We start from the raw sequence: 27,765 nt of genomic DNA, 5'->3' as shown, positions 1-27,765 counted from the left end.
TAGGTATCGTAATACGTAACGCATGCCAGTACATCGGGTATAAAATGTAAATTTAAAACGGGAATGGAGAGGTTAACCCGAATCATGAATAATATTACAATAACATTTTAAACTATTCCGAAACACGAGACGATTGCGGTATAGATTCAATTGAAATTAATCGTATCGATCCTAGTGACGAGAAAGCCATTCGATTATTAATCTAATTTACATTTTAATTTAGTTATCGATCACAAAAAGTGTTTTGATAAAAAATTATGTCTAAAACATATTGACGGGGAAGATATGTGGAAGTACGAGTCGAGATAGGTCTGCATACCTTATAAGCTAAACGTATTGTTATTTCGGCTAGCGGTTAAAAAACCTCGTCCATACAAATATAAAATTCTCACTCTCAATCTTAAAGAAGGATATGACGCTAGTATTGCATGATATGTTAATTTATTAATTTAACAATTTTATGTCAACGATCAGAAAGGTTTAACTAATATGAACGGTACTACAATGTAACTATCATTTTTGTAATTGAAATACGTGTCATGGTATTGCCAACTTAAATTAAAATTAAAGGTACAATATATATATCTAGAACGTTCTTTATTGTATTTAGAAACAAATAAAAATATCTGATAACAAATCTATGTGAACCAAGACGACGATGGCTAAAAACGATTGCCGCCAGCATTGAAGATTTCTTGAGCCTAAAACAAATGAAATTAAGTTATTATAATTTATAGAATCATCCTTTACTATATACCTACAAATAATAAAAAAAATATCTTATGTATATACAAATAAATAATATACGTATATTATATCTATAAAAATACATAATAATAAAAATTAAATGAAGGATTTTGTGCACAATTACTTTAGAAAATAATGAGTTCTTAGATGATATTATTTTCTTATATTGATAACTTAATCATAATACATCATAAATACAAAATTTGACAATACAAAAATAAAATTCTCGGGTCAAGGTTTAACTATTTTGAACCTAGTATTAATTTTTAGTTTAACTAAGTATACATTTAAATTACAATCAAACATTTATTCAAATATTTTAATTATTTATTCGGTTGAAAAATCAAAACTTTATAGATTAAATTAAATATATAGCTATCAACGTTACAAAATGTAAATCCTATTGAGGAGGGACAGCAATAATTACCCTTTTTAACATTCAAATAAAATACATAATTATAACAATTGAATATTTCATCATATCCAGCATGAAAATAAATTAAAACTAAGTCAATGCTTTTGTATCGCCAATTATAATATATAATATCGCATTGACTATCGAGTAACATGTCTGATCTATTTATAATTATTTAAGTTTGAACGTCGTACTGAGTTGATATCGTAAGCTTACTTAGTGCAAAACGTGTAATGTGGAAATGGAAAAATAAAAGTCAAAATTCAAAAGATAAAGAAAAAGAAGGAGTAAAAAATAAATGAGACTCAACAACGAAACACGAAACAAAATACAAAAGTAATGCTTTGTGCATTTAAGCGTGGGGAGAACCAAGGAAAGGACCGCATTTTCAAATAAATACATTTATATATTTACCGAAGGAAAATATTTCGAATGTCACAATTTTCTTCTTTGTCTTTAGTTCTTTTATTTAAAGAGACATTAAAAAAATAAAAAGCTATGACATGAACTGCGCAGGAGAAATCTTTGCTATGTATGTAATAAAAATACTATTTAATTTTTAGTAGGACTATCGGTAAAGATGTTCAATGTAAACAGAGTATCGGTTTATTTAGAATTGTTATTTTAAGATATTCATTGAAGATAAGTATGTTTATCTTGTGGTGCAGATATTGTGGTAGCGCGATAGCCGCCTGCAGACCGGCTCGAATCGATTCGGCCCGAACTTCCATTTTTATAGTTAATTTTCACAATGGAAACCCTTATATTTTATTCAAACGCGTTTCTCTATTTGATATCATATTATTCGGCTGTTCAAACACTTTTTCCTCAAGCTTGGAAACTGAAAGAATTGATTGTACGCGGTCTGCACTGAATATTTATGAGGGTTAAGTGTGTATGCGAACTCGTTGAATGTTTAATCTCTATTTGGCGGTAGTGGAAAGCGACCCGGGTTCACCGCATGCCTAGATCAAATGGAACTTCCCTGAAAACCAAATACGTGTACTGCCAAATCTATTTGATATGTTAAAATTTAAACACCAATTAGTGATTCAAGTGGACGACTATCAGATAATAACGAGGCTTAATTATAGAATGATGTAGACTCCGATCTAATTTATGATTTTAATTAATTTTGAAAATTGAAATTAAGCGGTAGTTTGTATGACATCAAACGCGTAATACATAAAGCGTTGATCGTAAAAGTGGCGTTGAAAGTGAGGCATTTCTAGACGTGAGTATATCTTCAGAGCCGCGACTTCTGAACGCGTTTATTTTTTACTCCACGAAGGGGAAGAAGTCTTTAATAATGTATAGTACTGTTAGAAAGAATACAAAGAGGTGAGTAATCCCCTTACGGTTCAATGTTTCTTTAGCTGTGGAGGAACGAAGCAGTTTCATTGTTTTAGAACTTTTGTAATAGGTTAAGGTAAAAAAAACTATACGGCGTATTGGTTACTTAAGGTACGTTCATTGTAGTAGAAGCGAAGTGCAAACCAAATATTTGTGATCTAAGCTACAATAAAACAATTTAACTTGAAATAGTAAGACTAAAATGTAAATCAGTAAGAGTAAAATAGCTCTATAATGAAATGATACAACAAACTGACTGCATCACTACAAACTTTGTTTAACTTATGCCCGATGAGACACTTGTCAAGAAAATTACAAAAATATAAAATCGCAAAAGAGTGAAGTCAGTTTGCGCAGGAGCGTACCTGAGGCGTGGTGCGGGTGCGGCGCGCGGTAGACATGCGCGCGGTCCGGAGCGCGGTCGAGCTGCGCGCGCACCACGCTCGGCCGCTCTGTCACCGCGTCACGCTGCACCGCGCGGCTCGCGTTCACGCGACGCGTTGCTGCAACGCCACGCGGTTTATGAGCTGGTATGACTTTAGCAAATAATATGTAAGTAAATAAAATAAAATGCTTATTGCTTTTGCACACATCGTCGCGAAAGCGCTTTACAGACTCTTCATTGGTCTTAGCTTTGGCTTTAATTCCTATTAACTCGTTTCACATTAAAAGAAAAATATTTTAGAATACCTGTCCTGTTCAAAAATTTTAGAACAATATAAATTGACAACATATGATATTTTTTAACATACTTTTAATTAGGAATACCTGTGACCTGTCACGTGTGTATCTTGTACTTAATTTTGCATTTATATTATCTAAAGTTAGTGTTAAATAAAAACTTTAGTAAGCAAATTAAATTACACTAAAAATTAAAAGGAATTTAATATAAATAATACCATGTAATGGAGCATCTGGATTATGGGTTATGTACTAAAGCGCCTTAATTCTTTATTACTGACACCAGCGATGAGTTTGGGATATTTGTAGATCACTAAAGTTGACACAAATAAGACCAAAAAGACATTTATATTTTCATTTTTTATTTTTTATAGTATATGGTAGGTTGGCGGGCACCACGACCACCACGATACTAAGTATTGGTAGTAGAATATTTGATGAGTTGGTGATACCTACTTAAACCAACTTACACGAAGCCCTACCACCAAGCTTAAAAAAGAAAAGGCGCAGGGATTCGCAATATAGGTACATTCTTAGTACGTCTCGACATCACAAGGGGATACAAATTCCAAATTTACTTAACATTGATAGTCATCCAGGACGTTGCCTTTTATATTTACGATACAGACATCTTCCTTTATTGTAAACGGGTCTGAGTGGAAACACGTCCAGCGCGATTCACTGTTTCACATTACCATACAATGTTAACACGAGGCGGGCACTACGCCGAGGATAATGACAACTTCAGTTATTTTACTAGGTGGGAATTTCAGTTCCAGAAGAGAACGATACTTATCATTTTGTTTATGAAGCAAATTTTGCGGTGCTTTAATTTTTTGTCAGTGTTAATATAGAACTTAAGTCAAGTACATTTGAATAAAGACGGGGGTGTGCTGAGCTCCTCTGATATTTAGCTTGATCAATCAGGCTTTCTATATATCATTCTTTCAAGCAAATCTAGACGAGTAAATGTAGTCATCTATACCAATGTTATTAATGTGTAATTAACTCTGTATGTCTGTTGCTCATACACGGCTCAACCACTATCCCAAATTTGATGAAATTGGGTGATAGCTTGAACTTGAACCAAGGATGGATATAGGTTACCATTTATGCTATAACGCGAGTGGAGCCGCTGGTAGTTATACGTACATGTCGGTATAGGTTTAATCTAATTTCCTAAAGTTACCAAATGACAGTATACATTTCAGAGATATGATGGACCATTTGCTAGAACACGAAATTCTTAAAAGATTGCGGTTTAATAGGAAATCTTGACTCGTTTTTATTTGCTTGATATGTGATTATAATTTATTCATCTGGTGCCTAACGAAGGTGGACAGCGCGAGGATCTATTGGATGAAATTCTGCAACATGTGTATTCTCAAAAACCGGTAACCCGTTTCGGAACAGCGAGCTGGAAATCTTTCCCCTGAGAAGAGAGGAGTGTGATAGCAACCTTTTGCCCAGCCATGTCTGTATGTCTGTGTTCTTCTTCTAAACCACTCAACGGATTTTGAAACGATTTTCACTAAAAGAAGGGGGATGATCGAGGAAAAAAACTGTTTTTGTACGCTCACATGGCTAACGCTGATTGACTTTAGGCGATATATCAAAATATTGTTGAATTACTAGAAAATTTAGATATCAAAAAGGCTAATAATCAAATCAAAATATATTTTATTCAAGTAGACTCATGACATGACATGACATTTGATTCGTCATTTTACAGTGTTGAGTTACACCTAAATATAAGCTATATATTAAGGGCCCTTTCAAGAAAATGCTTTATTAATAAATGCAAAATGCAAACGTTCAAGCCGGAGCGGATCGCTAGTTCAATTTTATATTTTGAATTAGTTCTGCCGTCGGTTAGTAGATATTTTTTACAATATTAATTTCATTTAAATCCGTTTAAAATACTAAAATTAATTCAATTTCGTATGTTTACATGTTAATCGCTTGAATTAATAAACTTAATGTACTGATTATCAGTGTATATTAAACTAAATGATTACATTTCAATAATATAATTGTTATTACAAAATTCGATTTAATTACGTAAAACAATAAACTAATACTACGCTTAGAATTATTTTAATAATTTGTATATGGTCACATAACTAATAATTAGTAAAAACCATTTTGAAATAATACCAACGGCGACGGCTTGAAAATAACACAAATATAAGTAGGGCTATTCTGAACAAGAACTCGAATCTCACCGCAGAAAATGAACTTGAAATGTCATAATGTTTTGAGTGCTTATACATACATATGATATAAAATGGCGTATCCGTATTGTCAACGACAGTAAATTCTTACAGAATCTCACTGCTGAACTAAATTCACAATGGTAACAATAATGTGTTTGTGTTTATATCACCGGATAATTGTCGGGACCGTCAGCTCGTAATAAATCTAGCTAGATTGTGTTTAATAGCAATTTAATATTAATCTGCAGCATACGTGTATTACTTTTAATATAACGGGCCAACTTCGATTAAATTATAAACACACTAAGCTAACCCATTCTATATTGAATGCTCCGTTCATAGCAGTTTACAATCTGTCTAGATCTCGATGAGTGTGAATTGAAGGACGATATATATTATATTGAAGTTTTATAATATTAGTTTAAATAACTTAACGAAAAAGAATTTCGTGAATGAAGAATTTAGTTCACTGAATACTAAATAAACTAAAAAAATATAGCTTAATTAATATTAGTTGACTAAAAAGAAGAGCAAACAACTCATATTATTATAAACATAACTATGTATAGCATAACAAATTATATATAATTATTTTTTAATTAATCATCAAACTCGATTTTCACAATTACTGACCGTCCCGTGAACATTTTTTTATTGCACACTAAAAATACAACTGGAACTAAAATCACTAAGATTTAAGATACGATACGACTTTGTATAATCTCAATTAGGATAGGTACCATTTACTAGTGTACCACCAAGCAAAGATGTTCCTCTTTAAAGTGCGAGTGAGTCAGTGTAATTACATGTACAAGATGTATATCATCGTAGATCGTGTATTTAGCATTACTAACTAACTCAGCTGGGATAAATTGAAATAAAAAAAATATAATCCGTCTTTATATATAGCAGTTCATTTCAGGTTATTTACATACATTTATAATACTTACTTTCTTTGTTAGCATTGCTTTTCATCTCAGTTGCTTTCGGTGATGTTGAAGGCATCGGTATCTCTGAAGAAAAAATAAAATATTAGAATGTTAACAATAATACTTAATCTCATACGGTATATCTGTTTGAGGTTATAAGACTTCGCTCGCCTTTAGTGGCAATACAACACTTCAACTTTATAATATACCTGTCGCCATGACACAGTCGAAGGATATAATATCTGAATTAAATAATATTACCAAATAATTGTTAGGTCATAATAAATCTTGTATTTAATAATTATGTTAAATACATCATCTAATTATATACTTTTAATTATGCAATCTAGCTTTATATTTTATTAATGTATGCTATATAGTAACTCTGCAGTGCGATTCTGTAAGAAATCACTTCGTATCTCACTCGTGAAATGTTGATCACTAATTTACGGTGATACGCCTTTTTTATACGTAGGTATGTATATCCTATATATTTTATAATTATTATAGTCAACGTATAATATACTACTGTTACCCGCGGCTTCGCTCGCGTAGAATATGAATATATTTACAAATTAACTTATAATATTAAGTTAATGTAAGACCTCTTTGTATATCACATTAGTGTGTATTTCAGCCCTTAGGGTAGAATATCCCGAAACGCTTATATGCAAATCAACTCATTTTCAATCGGTAGCCCAAAAATAAAGTTTCGAGCTTCTAACTTCAAAAATGACGGACTTCCAGAAAAATCTGTATACGGAATCTTAAAACAATTTCCCTCCTTAGGCGTAAAATATCCAGAAACGCTTAAATACGTATCAACTCATTTTTAACCGGTATCCCAAAAATAAAATTTCTCGCTACTAACTTAAAAAAAGACGGACTTCCAGACAATACTATGTACGAAATGTCAATCCAATTTCTCTCCTTAGGTGTAAAATATCCAAAAACGCTTAAATGCGAATCATCTCATTTTTAATCAGTATCCCAAAAATAAAGTTTCATATTTCTAACTTAAAAAATAACAGACTTCCATACAAAAGTTCAACCCCTATTTCACCCCTTTAGGGCTAGAATTTCCAAAATTCGTTCCTTAGTGGGTGTCATGATATGTTAGTTTATAAGTGTACATATAAGTTTTATGCTTCTAGTTCTAAAAATAACAATACTTTCAACCCTTTTTCCAAATAAAAAGTAGCCTATGTCCTTGCTCAGGCTCTAGACTATTTGAGTACCAAATTTCATTTAAATCGATCCAGTAGTTTTGGCGCGAAAGCGAGACAGACAGACAGAGTTACTTTCGCATTTATAATATTATTATGGATTCTGACATGTCACGCTCGTTTTCAGCGGTGAGTTTCGAGTTTCTTCTTACAGAATACGTCTACTGATTCTAATACATAGTGTCACATTTTCTTAAATAATATTCCTTTTTACGTTATACAATTGAATCGCTAAACGATAATAATAATAAGATATCGTTGTTTACAAAATGTTATAAGTGATCAGGACGGTCAATTGTATTTTTTATCTTTTTATACTGATGTGATTGTGTTAAGTGATTATAAAACTTAATATTATACAACATTCAATATGTCCACATTCAACATTGGTTATTCATATATAAACTGGAATACAGCTCATGTAACATATAACGCATAATATAGTAACGCGTATTGATTTATATTACGTAATCATCTTAAGTGATTGGTCGTGGGTGAATTCGGTTTTAATATTAGATTTCACTCACGAACTCGCGCACCTTCACGTTGAATTATTATTGAGCTGCACTTACAAATATGTAACTTGTAATTTGTTGTGGAGTTGTATTTATTCTATACATAAAGTTACTTTAAATAAAAAATTTAATCCGGTCGTTATATATATTTGTATAATTATTTCTTAATATATTTAAAAAAAACAATTGTCGCCTACGTGAATATGTCCTTATCCCAAAGATTACCTGGCAGAGAATGTCGAGAGTAAATCCGTTAAATCCGTCTTTTATATATAATACAATTTTTTAGGGATAATAAAGTTGAATAAATAAATATTCTTACCGTAAAGTCTAATGGAGCCTTCGGTTTCCCCGAGCGAGTTTTTCGAGATGCATCTGTAGTTACCGAAATCGCCGGTCTGAAGATTCCGCACAGTGAGTTTCATGTGCGCTCTGTTAACAAAAGGTTGATTTTAAAAATCAGGCTGCAGATCCTATAGTCTTAGGTACAAACTCCGGGCTGACAATTAAAAGCTTATTCAGTATATATAGCTAGATATCATCAGCAGCCCGAAGTTACCCGATCGGATGTATGAAAAAAATATCTCAAAATAGAATTTCGATTCTAATAAATATTTCCAACCAATCTTTTAAATACAAAAGAGATAAATATTTAGAAGAGCACTCAATAGTTTATTCATCAGTACATTGACGGACTCTTCTAGGAATTTAGTATTGTAGACGGGTAATCAAAGTCAGGTCCTAATTTATTAGGAAGCTATTCTAAGTATTTTCGTCACGGTGAGCATTCTTAGTGGAGAACAGCCAACTACGCTGAAGATATAATATATCGTATATATTGTAGCGTATTTAGGTTAATGTATCTATTGAAACGTTAATTATTGTCCGTATGACCTGCTTCCTTCGTGTGGGCCACCGCGATTTAAAGTTAGCTAATGTATCACGATTATCCTTCTCCTATTCTCCAAGTATGTGAAGATCAAGGGATCGCTCCCAGGAAAAAAGTGTCTTCTAGAGTAAGAGCTCGGATTACGAAGTAAAAAATCCCCTTTCTAGTAATCTTAGTACAGTCCATTTATCTCTCGCGCGTACATACGTTTACAAAGTGCTAGTAGCTGCACAGACGCACGTAAGTTCCCACACTCTTATAATCCGATACGATGGCACGTCAACAAGCCGGAGAGATTTCAAGCAAAGGACTAATGTCTTAACGACCAATGCTGTACAGTCAACGTGGAACTAACATCCAAACTTTAGAACGCTACCATCTACTACTTCGTATATCTTGACAGAAGAACCCAATAAATTTTTACGGACCCAACCTGTTTGAAGTACAATATGTTAATAGACAAGATAATTATGTGTTCCTAGTCGTTAGTCAAAGTGTCATAGTCTGTATACCATGGGGTGAATTCGTTTTCCCCTGTACCTGATTATACAATAACCATTTGACTATCATTCGAGTCTTAGTACTGCATTAGGTCGATTACTCAGTGTATAGGAGCTTCATTATAATAATCGTCAATGCATAATACAATATACGGATTACGAGTGCTTGAGAGAGTGCTCTCAGCGAGCATTCAATATTAATTATGCGTGTTGCGCAAGTAACGCGCCTCATACAACTTTAACGATATCGGCGTACGGGGTTCATTTACATCGGAGTAATGTTTGACATTTGCAAATGTTAGGACAGTTGTACTAGAACAGAGAAGAGTCATTCGTTACAAATTGTGTATATTAAAGACGACATACTTTTGTAAGAGTCACTATAACTATTGTATATATATTGTTTGTTTCCTCAGAACTCCGTCTTCAATGAACCAATGTATTTTTTGTTTGGGATATTCTAATGCAATTAAAATTTTATGTAATGTAATTTTGTATAAGCAACGTCATCCATCCCACTGTTCTGAACACTTAATATTTACTTATTTACTTTGATGGTGGTCATAAAAAAAGTAAAGTAACAGATTGTATAGGTTCCACTGCTAGACTACGTATGGTATACACTATACACGAGGGACCGAATATAACATTTACAGCAAGGGTCTCACATTTTTCAGATTTTGGAACGAAGTTCTTTTATGCGGCTTATATTAGAGTAAATTGGCAGAAAACGTTACGTAAGGAAAGTGCGTTATGTTTATTTTTTTCACTATGCCTGTTATTTAATATATAATAAAGTGAAAGCAACCTCGTTCCAACCTGGTGTCTCAAAGTAAGTCCTGCTTTTTTTTCAAACTATTTATCAACATATTAAAACTACAAAATTACACATATATATTTATTTATGAGATTCTAGTAACAACTATAAAATATATTGCCGAATTATAGTCTAAATTACTTTATTGGTGATTTCATATTATATATTTGTTTACATTTATAAAAAAAAAATATACCGAATAAAACTTTTTCCTATTTGACGAAACTAAATTCATGAATTTATTTTTAAAAATAGACGTTTAAAATATATTGTAAGCTTTGAGATTGAGGAAGAACGATACGACTACGGAATATATTTCACCCTGAAGAGGGTTTCTTTTGAAAATGAAATTTAATATTACAAGATCCGTGAAGTCAGCTGCTGAAACGTTAACGGTTAATATTGCTGATATTATTTATAAGAGAGATAATGTTATGCTATTCAGATAAAATAAAATAGTAGTATTTAAGAATTTATTAGTATTAAGCAAATGAGACTACGAAATATGTGTTTGGATATAATATTTATCAAAGTAAGAGATTATTACAAGCCGAGTGAAACCTGTGCCTCGAACACGTGAACCCTGATCGAACCACCGCTGATTTTAGTAGTATTTATAATTAGTTCTGTGTTGTAGGGAAACAACGCGAGGAAATCTGCACATGTATATAATCTACTATATGTGGTTGACAACGAATTTTGAAAAGGAAAAGTGGTCTTAGTGCAGCGGTTAGACATTTGCAGACTGTTATTTTTACTATAAAATTATAATAAGTGTTTTGGTCCTGAATTATAATTGATGAATACGCACTCTGCAAAATAAAGAGATGTATGCATAGTTAACATGATACTGCGCTCGCTCTTAAGAAAGCAACCCCGTGTTCGTCCCTCTACTGATAAAAAAGGAATTTACTTTGCAGTGTAAAATTTTTAATAACAATAGTAGTCAATAATGTCCTTTTAAATTACAACAACTTTTATTTAGTAAAAAAATTATGAATTAAATAAATAAACTAAGTGCATGGTAATATTTGTTAGTGTTCAAATGTTTCTAATCAGAGCTTTCCAAACCGATAAACTTCCAAATCAAATCGCACAAATTCTCATTTCAACTTTTATTACAATTATTATACTACAACTGGCGTCTTCGTGAGAGTTAAACTCATTAAATACACTGATTATCAATATATAAGACACACAAAAAGGAACAGGTATTTCTAAATAGGCCTGTCATTCACCTGTATGAGTTTTCCTCGGTGTTAATGGCATATTTTTTAGTTGGGAGCACCATGACATTATCGTACACCCAGTAGGAGATGGCTCGGGGGTGTGCTTCAGTGTGACAGTCCACGGTGACATCGGTTCCAGCGGGAGCACCCACCAGCTGATTTGGTACCCAGATCATTGGTGAGACTGAAAACATATTTTTACTTAAGAATAGATGAATACTTTAAGTTTTTACAAATGATAATAGCAATGATATTAGTAAAAAAATATTTGGAGACTGCTGACGATGAGGAAATTGGTTTTTCACACTTCCATTCGCAATTCAAAATTTTATTTTTTTTGCATTTACCAGATAAAACATTTAAGCCTTATAGTACTAGAAAAATGTAAAAGATTTAACATTTCGCTTTATTGCCTCCACTAGTGACAGAACTGCTTGTTCATTTTTTGCACTGAGAATCGGAATCGTGATGCAACTAGAAAAAGTTACAAGCGTTCTTGCCATTTCTTTGCCTCGCGGTCATGACTTGTTATTTTTAATTTGATCTGTATTTAATTAAGTACATTTATTTCATGAACATTATACTATTACTATTTAACTTGCAAATTTACTGATAATTGATACATATTTTGCAAGCTCGATTTATGGACTAGTGGTCCGTTCTGATTTCGTACGGGTAAAATTCATTCATTCATTAAGTTACCTACTTCTTCCCCTTGAAGTTAAAATTTCCAAAAAATCGTGTTTTAGTGAGAGTATACGTCGCGTACCTTCAAGTAATAGTTAATTAAGTTTATTTATCCTCTCCCACAGGCATTACCTGTAGTTTCATAGATCTCATGATCATCAGTCATAAATCGTCGCTAGTGGTATTTCATTCAATTTTATTTAGGATATATTTTATAGTGTCATTATGTTCATCTCTCTTTCTTCTTTCATAAAAAAGGTTTATAAAACCTTATTCTTATACCTCTTATTATAATCTTGAAAATTGACGCTGGGAATGAAAAACTTCAATAGCTACAGATAATTTCATTGTCGCTAGCGTCTTTAAGTGGAAATATTAATCATATCAATTTAAAGCAACTCGACAGCGCGTGCAACGAAGTACGTTAAACTATAGGAAACTCTAAAGCAATTTATTAACTCTCAATAATGATAGATAGAGGCAAAGTTTTCTGAACGCGGCCGAATATAGCCGACGATTTTTCACATCTCCCTTGGATAATAAAATCCACACTTTGAGAACGTAATTCACATTCCCAGAGTTTATGATGGCAATTTTCAGGACGAATATTACTCGGGCCGCGTGATATGGTTTAATATTCTACGATGTTTTAAAATATTTATGAAGTCCACCTTTCTTTACGCGTACATGGAGGATGACTTCATCTTCCTCGTGTATGCTTGATGATGAGATATCTTGCTCGTGTATGATTAAAAGAGTCGTATTTTAATATTAAATTCCGTACGACATTTCCCCTTTACTTTGTACGTCAGATCTTTAGCTTTAGAGATAGTTTTAGATTATTTTCGGAAAAAAAACTGTACTTATTGATACAAATCTTTCTGTTGCTCGTAAAAAAAACGACTCGAACTACGCTAAATTAAGCCTGACAAGTGCTTAGCTTTGAGGTAGTCAGATACAGAAAAAAAATAGAATATACAAGTGTTTATTTAACTTCATATATTAGTATGTGTCCCAATCAACAAACTAAAAATTTGCACAATTTATTTTTGTAGTAATTACCTACAAATATTTAGAATATAATTTATGTAATATGTTGAAATTTTTATGTTGTTTTTGAAGTCGGCTGATTGTTTTTTAATTTTTTTTAAAATTTTTATATGGATGAATTTCTGGACGGATAATCTCAATAACTTTTTACAGGTCCAACGCTGTATTTGCCGCAGATCAGTCTCATTTAACAAACTAGCTGTCCAAGTAAAATCAAATATACTGATTAAAAATTTTATTATACATAATATGTAAATGCAAATGAAGTTATGAACGTTGTGACCGGAAACACCACAGGCGTTTTGTGGTGTAATTATTTCGGTTAATTATTTAATGTATTCTTACCTGCCAAATGTTAAATACGCTCGTAATAAATTGATCGATTTGATGTTAATTTGAAAAGGTTTCAGAATAATAGCCGAGGTGGCTCTATCGATGGAATAATTGACTTTTAAAATAGCGCGGGGCCAAATCGAACCAAGCAGCAGCGAATTTTGATGGACTTGATTTGTGTTTATAATTAATCTCATGCTCATGCTCGGTGAAGGAAAACATCGTGAGAAAACCTGCATTAATCGGATTAAATTCTGCTACAAGTGTATCGCTAATCCGCATTGGAGCTGCGTTGTGAAATAAGCACCAATTCTAGAGAGAAAAGTGGTCTCTGCTCAGTTGTGCGACAATTACGGACTTAACTTTTTATCTATTTCTATGATCAGAAGTTCTGATGATGAGAAGTCTGAACACACTGTCGGCACTCGCGTCTTCGCGTTTTTTAGGGTTCCGTAGCCAAATGGAAACGGAACCCTTCTAGATTCGTCATGTCTGTCTGTCTGTTCGTCCGTATGTCACAGCCACTTTTTTCCGAAACTATAAGAACTATACTTTTGAAACTTGGTAAGTAGATATATTCTGCGAACCGCATTAAGATGTTCACGCAAAAATAGAAAAAAATACCATAAAATGTGGGATTCCCCATACTAAGAACCGAAACTCAAAAATTGTTTTTCAATCAAATCCATATGTGTGGGGTATCTATGGATAGGACTACATAAATGGTATAGAGGTTTCTAATATCATTTTTTTTTCTAAACTGAATAGTTTGCGCGAAAGACACTTCCAAAGTGGTAAAATATATGTCCCCCCCCTGTAACTTCGAAAATAAGAGAATGATAAAACTAAAAAAAATATATGATGTACATTACCATCCAAACTTCCACCGAAAATTGGTTTCAACGAAATCTAGTAAGTAGTTTTTTTTAATACGTCATAAAGCATAAACCGCAATTTATCTTTCATTCAATCAACTCAAATTTAAAAATAAAAAATTTAATTTCATAAACATAAACCTTGTTACTTGCTGCTACAGAACCCTTCATGGGCGAGTCCGACTTGCACTTGGCCCCTTTTTTTTTAATCGTAATTAGACGGTATAAATATATAATTGTAATATTTTTTCTAAAATCACACTCGACATCTAAATATCTGACAATGTATAGAATAAGTTTAATAATAAAATCATTTTAAAATTGATAAATTATCTTATAAATATTTATATAGAAAGTAAATTAAAGTATAAAAATAATGAATATAAGTCTTTTACTCTGAAAATATAATAATATATACTAGAGACCCGCCCCGGGCTCGCACGAGTGCAATGCTGATAAAAATTAAAAAGTAAAGGATGAAAAATGGTTATTGTGGGTTATCCCTAAGAGATAGACATATACCATCGAGGACTTTTTTGAAGAACTTTTTAAGGTGTACAGTAGTATTGTAGTACATTATTTTGATCTATCTCATAGGGTTCAGTCAGCATTTGCAATGTAAGCGCAAAAAATGTATTTATTTACGGCATCACTTCAGAAACCTCTAAAATTATCAGTATTTCTCTACTATATTGAGCATGTATTATACGTATAAACCTTCCTCTTGAATTAATATATCTATTAAAAAAAAACCGCACCAAAATCCGTTGAGTAATTGTAAAGATCTAAGCATACATAGGGACAGACAGCGGTAAGCGGCTTTGTTTTTTACTATGTAAAGATTATGAAGATGATGTATTGTACTAATGAATTCACTAATAATATATATTGCCTGATCACTGAATTCTTTTATTTCTCTCTGTATATAGAAATATTATACCACGTAAATTTAGTAAGTTAGAATACTAAGATTTGGGTACGTAGCAAGTAGTATTAATATCAACTATTTTGGCAAACTAATGGAAAATACTCATCATGAGTACGAAACAAACATATCTACAATTTTTTTTCCATATGACAAGACATAGTTAAAAGTTACGATATTCCGTCGGGTACATGATATTATAATATTTTAGGTTCATTTAGAGTCTCTGGATGAAGCCTATGCTAAAATAAAAAGCAAGGGAATCAGGTATATCGCCTATCTCGATATAAATTGAAAATGTGAGTAGGTAAAAAATGGCAGACTCATAAACATAACATAAACAGCCTGTAAATTTTTGAGGAGAGGAGGAGGAGAGTTTTTGAGGAGAGGGTTTAGCGCATATTGCACCACGCTGCTCCAATGCGGGTTGGTAGAATACACATGTGGCAGAATTTCGTTGAAATTAGACACATGCAGATTTCCTCACGATGTTTTCCTTCACCGCCGAGCACGAGATGAATTATAAACACAAATTAAGCACATGAAAATTCAGTCGTGGTTGCCTGGGTTTGAACCCGAAATCATCGGTTAAGATGCACGCGTTCTAACCACTGGGCCATCTCGGCTTTCTCGGAGGCAGACTCAATAAAAGCTAATAATTAAATAAGGTAATTTTTAATACAAATACCCATGACGAACGGCACGATTCTCTTCGTTCTAACTGTAACGACAAGTCAAGTAAAACGCGATTGTGAATATAAGAAAAATCTCATTTTATAACAGTTAAATTTCCAATTTCTATAGAAAATTAATGTTATCGACTGAACGCAAGCCGGTTCGAACGCTGTGATTTCATTCAGTCAATGGAATTCATAAGAACAAATAGTCAACCGACTCGCGGTCTTTCTTTTATCGCGATTTGCATTTTTATTTATTTTTTTTATAATTATGAAAGAAGTTTTAATTAGTATTATTAACTGAACTTTTAAAAAAAGGCTTTTTATTTAAGGTTCTCGAAGGTGTTTTTAGAATTTCTAGACAAAATAATAATCAATTATTTGGCCATAGGGTATAATTTTAGGTTCTTTATTGTGTCAAGACAAGTGGTATCGGTTCGGAAAAACTGCCGGCGAAAGCAGATTCCACAGAGTTGTATTGCGAGGCAGAAAATGCCTTAGAAATCGCGCTGTTGTGGATTTTCGGAAATCTAGTTGGTGCGGGTGAAACTTGGAATTTTGACGCGATTTTCGAATTTAAAATTCAGCAACCGTCTAAAATTACTATACTTTTTTGAGTACAAACTTTTAGAGACAAATTACAGTAATCCTACAGCTATTCGACATTTGAATTGATGCGTGTAGTCTCACTGACGCGGAAAGAAAAAGTTTTTTTTTTGCCAAAATGTCATATATTTACATACATAGTATGTTAATCATATTGAGAAGAGACCCGAATTTTTCCTAATACAACACCACAACGGCATATATCCGCCTAGCTACACCACTGATCTTAAATAATTAAAATGAATAAAGAAACCACAATTGAATGTATGTTTTGTATTTATATGTAAGTTTGTAAAGCCGTGCGGTAGAAAGGAAATATTCTAATTAAACTCGGCAAAATCCAGCATGATACTCGTCTACCCATTTAAATCGTTCAACACGTTGCATCGGTAGTCGAGTTTCTGGGTTCAAAGCCTGATTTCAGCTCGTTATAAGTTTTTTTTTGTATTTATTATATTGGTAGCGACAATGGGTCAGTAGTCACCATTATCCATAGACATTTACCTGTTGAGAAGTAGACCACCTGTGATCGACTGACCTTGGAAACTAAGATGTTATGACCCTTCTGCCAGACGTCTCACTGGCTTACTCATTCTTCAAATCGGAACACAGCAGTAAAGTGTGTGATGAGCGGGTGGGTGGTAGGTATCTACTCGGACGGGTTTGACAGAGCCCGACCACCAAGTGAATTTTTTTTTTGTTGTCCTTGTTTGGATGTTGATACAATTTCAATTCCCACGCCTCGTAAAGCATGAAAGTGCGCCTCTCGACCTTAAGTTATTATTGGCATGACTAAGAGTTAAGGCAGCAAAAAAGATTGGGGTTTACTTCTATTTTTTTAATTAATTTATTATTAAAGCAGGGATCTTTATTAATGAATAAATCTATACTATTATTTATTTGAATATTATTTTATATTACGCTTTTACCCATTTCAGTTGAAGTATATTCCAATATTACATATTCTTGAAGTAAAGACTTTTTATAATCATGGAACAGACTATATAACAATAAGGATCATACAATAAGGATCAAGCGAAAGTAAAACAACAGACTTTAAACGTCTAATTGCTAGGGGCTTCTCTCCTATTAAGGAGAATGTTTGGAGCTTCCGGAACATTGCTTTAATGCATAATAAATTTCATTACGAATGAATTGTTAACAGAAAATAAACACGATTTGAACCCGCTATCGGTTAAGATTCACGTATTATACACCGCACCTGATTTAGGTAAAAAATATTCAAAATGGCAATATTGATTTCAACATGAGCAATTCCTGGGACGTGCAACTTTAAAAATGTTTTCTTTCAATTATCACCCGCCGCCATCTTATTTAGTCAGCTGAGTTTGAAAAGTGAGATTATTTAAAAGTAATTCCGTTTTCTTAGGTAGATTTTTTATTCGTGTTTAATTAAATAATGACACTTCAGTGCCGTTGAATTGTTTAATCGATTACGGACCAGTCAACTTAAGTATTCAAATTGATTTTAACTGAATATATATTTTTTTAATTTCGATGTTGGTGAATAATTATGTTTGGTTTATTTTACCTAGTGGTATCACCTAAGTGGTTATTGTTATTTTACCGATAAATACGGCTTTAGAAATACATTTTTTCTGATTAGTTAAACATTGCTATTTTCTCCATCCGAATACCAAATCAATAAAAAGAGTATTCACACTCTTATCTTGCTGTATTTCGATTTAATAAGTTTATTATTTGAATGGTTAATACCTCTTGCAATACATCTGTGAAAGAAAAAAATACTTCCGCAAGATTGTAAAAACAGTAAATAATAAAAGTACTGTGGCTTGATATACAGGCTTTCAGAATGAATTATGAATTCCTCCATACCACATCGTAGCTATATCGTGGGTAGTGTTGCTTTTTATTGTTATTATAAAGACCGTGGAGGGGTTCACATCTACAGCAGTATTTTATATTTGAAGTCTTAAATAAAATGATAATTTAGAATAATATTTAATGTTTTTTTTATGTGTTGGTTTATGGAGCGGCAACATCACTGAGATTATCACACATAATATTTTATGTGTTAATATTAAGCAACGTAGAACTGTCAAAGTTGCTCTTTTCGGGGGTGACGTTTTTAATTTAATTACCTTGATATATTTTCTGTGATGAAAATTTTACGTCGAAAGTTTTCTGTGTAATTAAGCAGGATTAAATTAAATTAGATTATAACAAATTGTCTGTTACTGCGAATTCGTTTGCGCTGAGTTTTGGTGATATATCGTTTTTAAAAGTTCCAAGGCACTCTTTCATTATATAGGACATCAGTTATATCAGAGGGCAAACTTAGATTTATTTTCTAACTGCCTTTACAGGGAACCAGGCAAACTTGTTTACATCGTATTCATATGGAGTTACTTTTTATTTCAAATTTGCAAAAAATTCAAAATGAAGCCTTTAAATATAAAAAAGACATGGCTAAATATAAAATGACATGCTCGTGTCGGTGCGTAAGTGTGAATTTATTTGTATGGTTGATTGACGCATCGAACCATAGCCATCAGTCCGACAAGTTTCAATATACAAAAACAAATACAACAGACGAATTCGTATGCGTTATTATGTTTGCATTCCTGAAATGTATTTTTTGAGTAATTTTTGGGATATTATTATTAACAAATATAGTCAGTCGATTGTATAATATTTTAACTGATCTCTTACAAGGTATATAAATATATAATATAACTTACATTCGACATCAACAATGATCCGCTTCGACACGGAAGGCGGTACCGCGTTAGTGGCGATGCAAAGGTAGGCACCCATTTCCGTGCGACTGATCCGCTGTAAGCTCAACGTGTCGCCTTCATATACTGTTACTGAAACAAAACTTATTGTAGAATATTGACCAAAGAACAATTTGCTTGATATATTGAAAATCTCTTAAGCTCTTCGTAAGCTTACTTACAAGATTACAATCATATATATTATTCGCAAAGTTATTTTTGTTTAATACCGGCTTTAGGCAGTTACACTGGCTCAGTCTACCTTCCAACTAGAACACAACAATTTAAAGTATTGCTGTTTGGCGGTAGAATATCTGTTGAGTGGGTAGTATAGGTACCTAGTGGTGGTTTACAAGCCAGTCTGCCCTAAGAAAGCCCTACCACCGAGTTTATACTAAACTATTAATGTATTAAAACTCCCACGTTAAAATTTAAATATAAACGGAATCTGATATCCTGATATTCTATTCAGAACTTTCCTGCAAGTACTATTTCTTTACTAGTAATTTAATAAATCGGAGATTTTTTAAATAAAATGAGGTTTATATAAAAATATCATGAATGAACTTTTAAATGAAGAAAGACTGTTCATAATATCGCCTTTTTATATCGTGATTTTTTTATTTAAAAAATGTTGACAATTATATCACAGAAACATTTTCTAAAGTTTATTTAAACTTATCGCTAGTAAACGTGAAGTCCAGGGATGAAAATGTAAAACTGCTTAATGAATGGACTCTTAAAGCGCTTCAAGCGGCAAAATGGAGTCAAACGTTCTGTGCCAGTCTTAAATCGCAAACGCTTTCATCCACTCCGAACGAACTCTTTCCATTAACGCCAATAAAAAGCGGATCTGGGAATATAAAACCAAACAAAGGATTAACGCTGGATGAAAACGAGAACAGTTTTGGAAGTAATTAAAACATCAGTGGAACCCCGCGAGTAATCATAGCACATGCGATTGACGTAAGGGTCACACACAATTAGTGGCAAGTGCCACTCACCGAAATGCGTTAATTTCGCCGATAAAAGAAAATCACTTGAAAAACAATTCGGAGCTCGGTGTCCTGGGACCAATGCTTCAACGGTTTAATCTGAATATGCCTTTATAATTATCTTTAGCAATTTTTGTGTTTGGGTTGGATTAGAATGGTTTTAACAGGCTTAATTACCGTGTCAACACCAGTCTTGCATTTCATAAAACACGAACATAACGCCAACAGTATTCTGCCGCTTTCATTATAAATAAGTAACATAAATGCGTCTCTTTTCTGAAATGCTTATTTAGGAGTAGTTTAGTACGTTTTGCGAGCGTACTACGAATGTATAAAGGCGTTTCTATTTAATAAACGTATTCTGATATGACAGTTATGCAAGAATTCGAAATATTTTTAAGGTATAATAGATTAATTAATTGCTTCACATACTTTCAAGATGAAACTGTTTTTTTTTTAGTGTTTGAATTAGGTATTGCGAATAAGAATTGAAATAGAAATGAAGTCTATCGAAAACTAAATAATTATGAACTATTGACTATAGTATATAACCGAAATAGTTTTGGAATAATGTTTAGATGTAGTGAAAAGTTACCTTTCTTCCTTTTGTCCACGGATATGGGCTGGCCATCTTCTCTTCGCCACATTATCTTTGGTGTTGGAAAACCATCAGCTTTGCAAACTAGGCTAATATTTTGATTCTCTCTGACTGCTACAGCTGATTGTGTACTTTCTTCGTCCAGTATATTTGGTGGTACTGTGGGAAAAATCTAAGTTTAAGTTTAAATAATTACGAATAGCATTTGTTCTTGTTCTTTCATTTACATCTGAAGTAGAAATATTTTCATAAATTAAAATATAATATATATACTGTATCACTATTTAACTTTATAAACTTATCATCATTTCTTAGTTAAGAGTATATATTACACAGCTATAAAAAAACTCTTAATTTAATTTCGACCCTCAATGCGTCAGAATAAGTTAGTTCTTTTGAAGAATTCAGAACATAATCTATTGATCTCGATCGAAGGTTAAACGTCAAAATCCAGCTTAGCATAATATTTTACAAGTATATTTTGACTTAACAATTAATATCTAGTTAACCAAAGAAAATATCGTCGGACAAAATAAACACCCAGAGATAAATCATAATTATGAGATTAAAATATGTAAAGGATAATCAGAATTGTAATCCATCTATACGACGAAATCATGATACGAACGAAAGTTGATTTTTGCAAACAGTGCGACATTTACGTGTTACAATGGTCATTTTATTTATTTCAGGGATTCAAATAAATATAGTCCGATCCCTATATTCAAAAGGTAATTCGATTAGCTTACTGATGGTAGAATTATCTACGAGACGTATTACAGAAGCGTCCCAATAAAAAAACGTTTTGAAAGTTTTGACTTCGACTTTCGAGCGATGTAAAAACTAAAAGGAAATACTTTAATAAATATGGGCATAACTGAAAGCTATTAAACTAATTGAATTGACCGCAGTAAAATCTCCTTACTCTTAACTTCAATAACCGCTTACTAATAAAGATTCAATAAATAAAGCAACCGGGAACACAAATTCATTCAAATTGAATTTTTTACCGATAGTTGCACTTCTTACCCGATCATCGTCATGAGATCAATCGAATTGGTTCCGTCATTTAAATCATGACCACAATTAAATGATGACTGTAATAAGGAGTTTATTTATTTATTTTGAATCAATATAATTTTATTTGAATTGGTCTAAATTTATAAATTTCAAACTATCGCCAACACTATACGTCTCTGTCATCTGCGGTTTCCTACTATCATTGCACGTAATTATTTTTGTTAATTAGTCATCAATATGGCGATTAAACTCTCATAGTGCGCCAATGTTGCCAGTGATAGTTGTATTTTCGTCCTAACAGACTTTTGTTAGTTTTATTTATCAAGTTATTACACGATATCAAGTTTCAATTTTTACAAAGTAATTTAAATAAAATTTAACTTTATCGAAAAAGGTGCCATTTAGTAATATTTATTTTTCTTTTTACGAAAATCTTATTATAATAAAGTTTAATTGGTCCCAACGATTAAGTTAATAAATTTTAACTTTGATTGATAAGCAAAAGTTTATAAATATATATTTACTTTATGTATTTCTTAAATATATATTTTTCTTCAATGATATATCCAGTTTTGCCACAGCACTACATAATATAATATTTCAGAAACTGGCTGTATAAGAATTTTAAATTTAAAAGTTGATAAAATTTAGCCTTTATACCCTTTACATCGCTGCTTAAAGTTTTACGGATGAAAATCTCAAGAACTTTAAATTCCAGTGGGACGTGATATTTCAGCAGTTACTGTACAATCGTGCAAGTTTGCGGTACGAGAATTTTTAAAGAATAGGAGAATTTAAAAAGTAAGTAGTGCTCTTGTATGCTCTGTACCTACGCTATTTGAATGGCACACTAATTTGTCGAAACGTTTATTTCTGGATACCTGTATTGTCGAACGGTACTTTTTTCACTTTTTTTAAATTTCAATGCCATAATTCAATTTTAAATTATCAAAAATTTTTATTCCAAACAATCGTAAAAAAATTTAAACACAATACTATAAGAATTTAAATTTGTATTTCAATGAACCGATGGTTTCGGAGAACCTTCATCATGGGAAAGAGATATAAATATTATTACATCTGGAACGTGTGTTCTTTGGGAATCGACACGAAGCCTTCACATTTTATTTCCACTTAAAAGTTTCTACGAAATGGTGGTCGTATAAAAAGACTAAGCTATCCCAAATCACTGGCTTGGGACCACCACGCCTACGTTGTTGGAATACGACGATGTTCTCTTGTTAAATTTACCATGAATGATTAATGTACTATATTATACATTTAAATAAAAATTTCATATAACTAAAATTGGACATTTTATTAATTTTTTTTTGTCTTTATTGTAGATTTATTCATTTTTCTCGCTGAGCTTCTTTCGCCGTTTCTTCTCAACTCTGAGCTGTTTCTTTCTGAACCGGTGGTTGAATTTTGTATATCAATTAGGAAGTGTAATATTTCTAAAGATGTTTGAATTTTGATTTATCACTCTAACTTCATTAAGAGTTACTGGTAATGACCGATATATTGTAAGGAGATAGTAAATGTTACTGGCTGAATATTCATACTTTTAATTATGATTTTGAGCATTAATATCGTATTTTTAATCAGCCACTCATCACATATTCTACCGCCAAAAAGAAATATTTAGTATTATTGTGTTTCGGTTTGAAGGATGAGTGAGCCAGTGTCACTACAGGCAAAATAGATAATATATATATATATATACATAATATCATAGCTCCCAAGAATAGCGGCAAATTGCCGTTGTATGGCATGGCTAACATTTCGTTCAGGACCCACCACCACCCATAGACATTCTATGGGTGGTGGTGACCACTTATCATCAAGTGGCTTATTTGCCCATCCATCTAAATACGTCACAAAAATGCTACGTAATAATATAAATAACAAGGCAATTTCCTCTAATCACAATTGCACTTTGTTATATTCGGGTTTTAACCGCGCGTGTCAACGACAGGTGCAACTCTGCTGAAATGTCCGCCAAAATTAAAAAAGTTATACGAAGAGGTAATTACATCACGAATGCACTCCATAAAATAAAACATTGACTTTATATATTGTGTGTATATAAAATATTTTAATATTGAACTGAATCAATCACATACTTAGAAACTCCGCTATTGTACCAGTTATAACTTTAAAATATTATATTTTAGTCAAATACTGGGCTTACCAACGACTTGCAAATATCCGACTTGGCTGATCATCGGATTTGTATTGACTTGACACATGTAATATCCGCGGTCTTCTTGCTGGACTTGGCTGACGTGGAGAAGCCAAGTCATAGCATTGTCGTGGGACACGCTGAACCGAGCGAGTCGGGTGATCACGTGACGATGAATCGTCAGGATCATCTGTCTGTCTATATGTATCCAGGCCACCTGTGAATAAAATTACTTGTTAATAATTATATTCCAAGAAAAATAAAGTTTTTTTTTAACGTTTCCATTATTTACAACAAAATGTATTCTGCTAGTAACTTTTAAATCGATCGCTAGTAGTTTCATTTTGAATTAAATTCGTTACTACATTTAATCTTATACTATATAATATAAACGTACAGAACTGCCTTTTGTGGAACGTATTTTTCATTACTTATTTTACAAGTAAATTTACAACAATGATATATGTATATAATCACAATACTAACATGACAATGATTCACGTTCTGATATTGAGAGCATTGGGATTAATATATTACTTATATTATTATTAAGCTAAATTTATTGAAGGGGAATAACCCAAGCCACAGTAAATTTAGTTCTAACTCGGTAGGAAATTGAATTCCAACCACATATAGTGTCGACCCATAATGTGCTTTACATACTGTTTCTAATTTTATATCCAATTATATACCGTATCTTAATAACTATCTCATACAATTATAACACTTAACTAGTGTACACATAAAAGCGATAATCAAATGAATAACATAAGGATAACATTCATAGGCGTTATTGTAATAATCTTGTAATCAAATACTCTTAATCATTCCTAATCCAAAATAAGCACAATCAAACAATAGATACAAACTTTGCTGATATAAATTGAAACGCAAAAGCTAACATTACGGGATTTCAAAATCTCGAAACCGAAACACAAACAAATGTACATTAAGCTGGAAAACTAGCTGAAACTCAACCGAGCACGCATCGTTGTTTACTTTGACGGAGTCACAGTCGCGTTAAATTTACCCGAGGAGACCGCAGACGCGGGCCGTATCGTGCCGCACTGCGCACTAGTCAATAGGTTGCATATTTTATGAGAGTTCTCAACTTGACTCCGTGTCTACTTTTAAACGTACCGGTATCCGTGGATCTGTAACCAGGACTGATCGATCGTATTGTTGAAGTAATTTACTCTCCATCGGAGTTTTAAGACGAAGTTGAAACGGACGAATTAAAGTTACGGAATGAATAAGTACGGAATAGTGGTGTACAGGTAGCAAAATGTTTTTAGACAGTTGAGGGCCTTCATATTGCTATCATTTTTTAGTTGTTAGAAGAATGATTATCGCTGGTATGTTTTACTCAATATAGTCATGTAAGTAAACCCATAAAGTCCATAAATTCAAATTGTAAGCTATAGTATGAAATCAATACTACATTAAATGTTTTGCATAAATCTATTTGAAGTCAGTTTGGTTAAGTTTATAGAGCAAAGGTAACCTAAGTTCAATACCAACCAAATCTGCGACCGATGAATTATGACATCAGGAACTCCACGGTATTAATGGCTTCGCTCCATCGATTATATAGCCATTAGCATTACCCAGACATTTGTGAACATTGACACACAAAATCTTTAATTTTTTTTACTGATTCTGTTATATTACAATTATTATTAAGCCTAAAGACATAAAAGCTTAAATTATTTTGCAAGTTAAATAAATTAATAGGAGCTTAAAAGCGTTCGTCGCGTTCCCAATTGTGTAGGTTATTGCAATTGCAAATGAGTTGGTTAATTGGAAAACGTCAACCAGAAAAGTGGGTTAAAGGTTAAGTTCCATTTATCAACATCTCGACTTAGAAACACGTTCGCGCTAATTAATATCGTCGTGGAAGAGCAAGATGTACAAGCATTTTCTAATCTATACATTTACTGGATATACTAAGTAATATTATTTCAAACATTTCTCTGCATTATTATCAGACTGAATATGTTCCCATTTAATATTATTATTATTAGGCACGTTACCGCTGTCTGTTGGAACTTTAAATTATGAAAGTTCACAAAACAAGTTTAATTTTACAAGCATTTACATAATTTATCTTTGAAGGTGGATATTATAATTAACTTAACTTTTTATTACTTATTATAACTATTTAAAATAATAAATTGAAATACGAAGCACCAAACGAGGAATCTTGATATTACAAAATACGATCTTGTAGCACTATGAAAATATTGAAGCTAAAACTTTTGTGTACGGTCTAAAAACTAAGCTAATCTATGTTTTAATGTCGTACAGCTTGTACATTAAACATCCACAGTTAACATTGGCACCCAACGTGGGACTTATGTAAAGCTACCCCCGGGCATGTACTGTAATTGCTTTACGCTCAACAACTTAAACGCGCTGCATACAAATATTGGAAATGGCGCATTCAGAAGACAAGTGTAGCTACCGTTTTAGGGTTTAATCCTGCAAAATCCGGTACAGCAACTATAAGCGAACATATTTTCGATATTTATTAAATTCTTAACAATATCAATTTGATGTTGAAACGAGCTATATTTCTCATACTGTATATATATATATATAAATGAATCTGCTTTGCAAACTACAACCTGCGTTCTCGCTGTTGATTGCACTAAGTAGTTAAAGTTTCAGATAAATATGACGAAGACGACGACGAGTATAATTTATCACGGCAAGTTTCACTTAAACCCGTGTAGTTGTTTCATCTCGATCCGTAGTATTTTGACATCAGCATTGTTAACAATGTTAATCGAAATTTATATTTAAATAAAAGGGTTCTTACATTTTGTAATATTATTATTACGAATATTATATCAATACATAAGTGTTTTGTAAAAATAAGAAGCATCAAACGAAAACCTCAACAAATCACTTAATCAGCTTGCAAATATCCAAAACAAACAGAAAGAATCGCAACTCGCAACTTGTCTCTCTCGAAGCCACTAAGCCTCTTTACCCCCCTCACCTTCCTCCACCACATACTTAACGGCAATTTCAAGTAAACCACGCGTTATCTCGCGTATTACCCGAACTTTGCTCTCGAAGTGAGCAACTCTGTTTATGCGTACAATTGTTATGTTTTCGTTTGTACAGCGAATACTAAGTTTTGTTATAAAAACTTTAATAATAAAACGTTAAACCTTATGTCATTTTGTGAACAAAATTATTTTTATGCTGTTTTAACCAATGTTCTGCCTACACAATATAAGCTGACTTACCGTGCATATAATAGACAAAATAAAAATATGATTAACGACAGACCATATTTTTATTCCAATCGATGATAGATATGTATACTTTTATCCCTATAAAGTACTGTACAACTTAACACGTCATGCTAGTAAAATAATATGAACCATTAATTCCTTTCTTCAAGACTTCTATTACAGGCATTCAATAATAATGAATTAACGATTTTGAAGTAAAAAAAATAGCAAACGTGTTAAATGTAATATTCATCGAAATTAATAGTCACATTTGGCTAATTAGTTTTAATATA

General features: G+C 32.4%; 1 protein-coding gene across 4 annotated transcripts in view; it reads right to left on the bottom strand.

The window, feature by feature from the left end:
• Positions 1-470: 470 nt before the first annotated feature.
• Positions 471-27,765, bottom strand: part of LOC113403215 (lachesin-like) — a 73,316-nt gene continuing 46,021 nt past the window's right edge. The window contains exons 4-11 of one of the 4 annotated variants that reach the window (XM_064215105.1): positions 24,237-24,444; positions 21,020-21,181; positions 19,394-19,516; positions 11,527-11,701; positions 8,405-8,514; positions 6,363-6,425; positions 2,881-3,018; positions 471-701 (exon numbers count right to left, since the gene is read on the bottom strand). In XM_064215105.1, the coding sequence (XP_064071175.1) occupies positions 607-701; positions 2,881-3,018; positions 6,363-6,425; positions 8,405-8,514; positions 11,527-11,701; positions 19,394-19,516; positions 21,020-21,181; positions 24,237-24,444 (1,074 nt within the window). In that variant the 3' untranslated portion in view covers positions 471-606. Of the gene's footprint in view, positions 702-2,880; positions 3,019-6,362; positions 6,426-8,404; positions 8,515-11,526; positions 11,702-19,393; positions 19,523-21,019; positions 21,182-24,236; positions 24,445-27,765 lie in introns of all 4 variants that reach the window. The other 3 variants (XM_026643687.2, XM_064215104.1, XM_064215106.1) reach the window with 3 other exon arrangements.

Source organism: Vanessa tameamea, chromosome 6, assembly GCF_037043105.1.
Source record: "Vanessa tameamea isolate UH-Manoa-2023 chromosome 6, ilVanTame1 primary haplotype, whole genome shotgun sequence".
Taxonomy (NCBI): Eukaryota; Metazoa; Arthropoda; class Insecta; order Lepidoptera; family Nymphalidae; genus Vanessa; species Vanessa tameamea.
The sequence above is the reverse complement of the archived record's forward strand: the minus strand, read 5'-3'. Positions and strand labels throughout refer to the sequence as shown.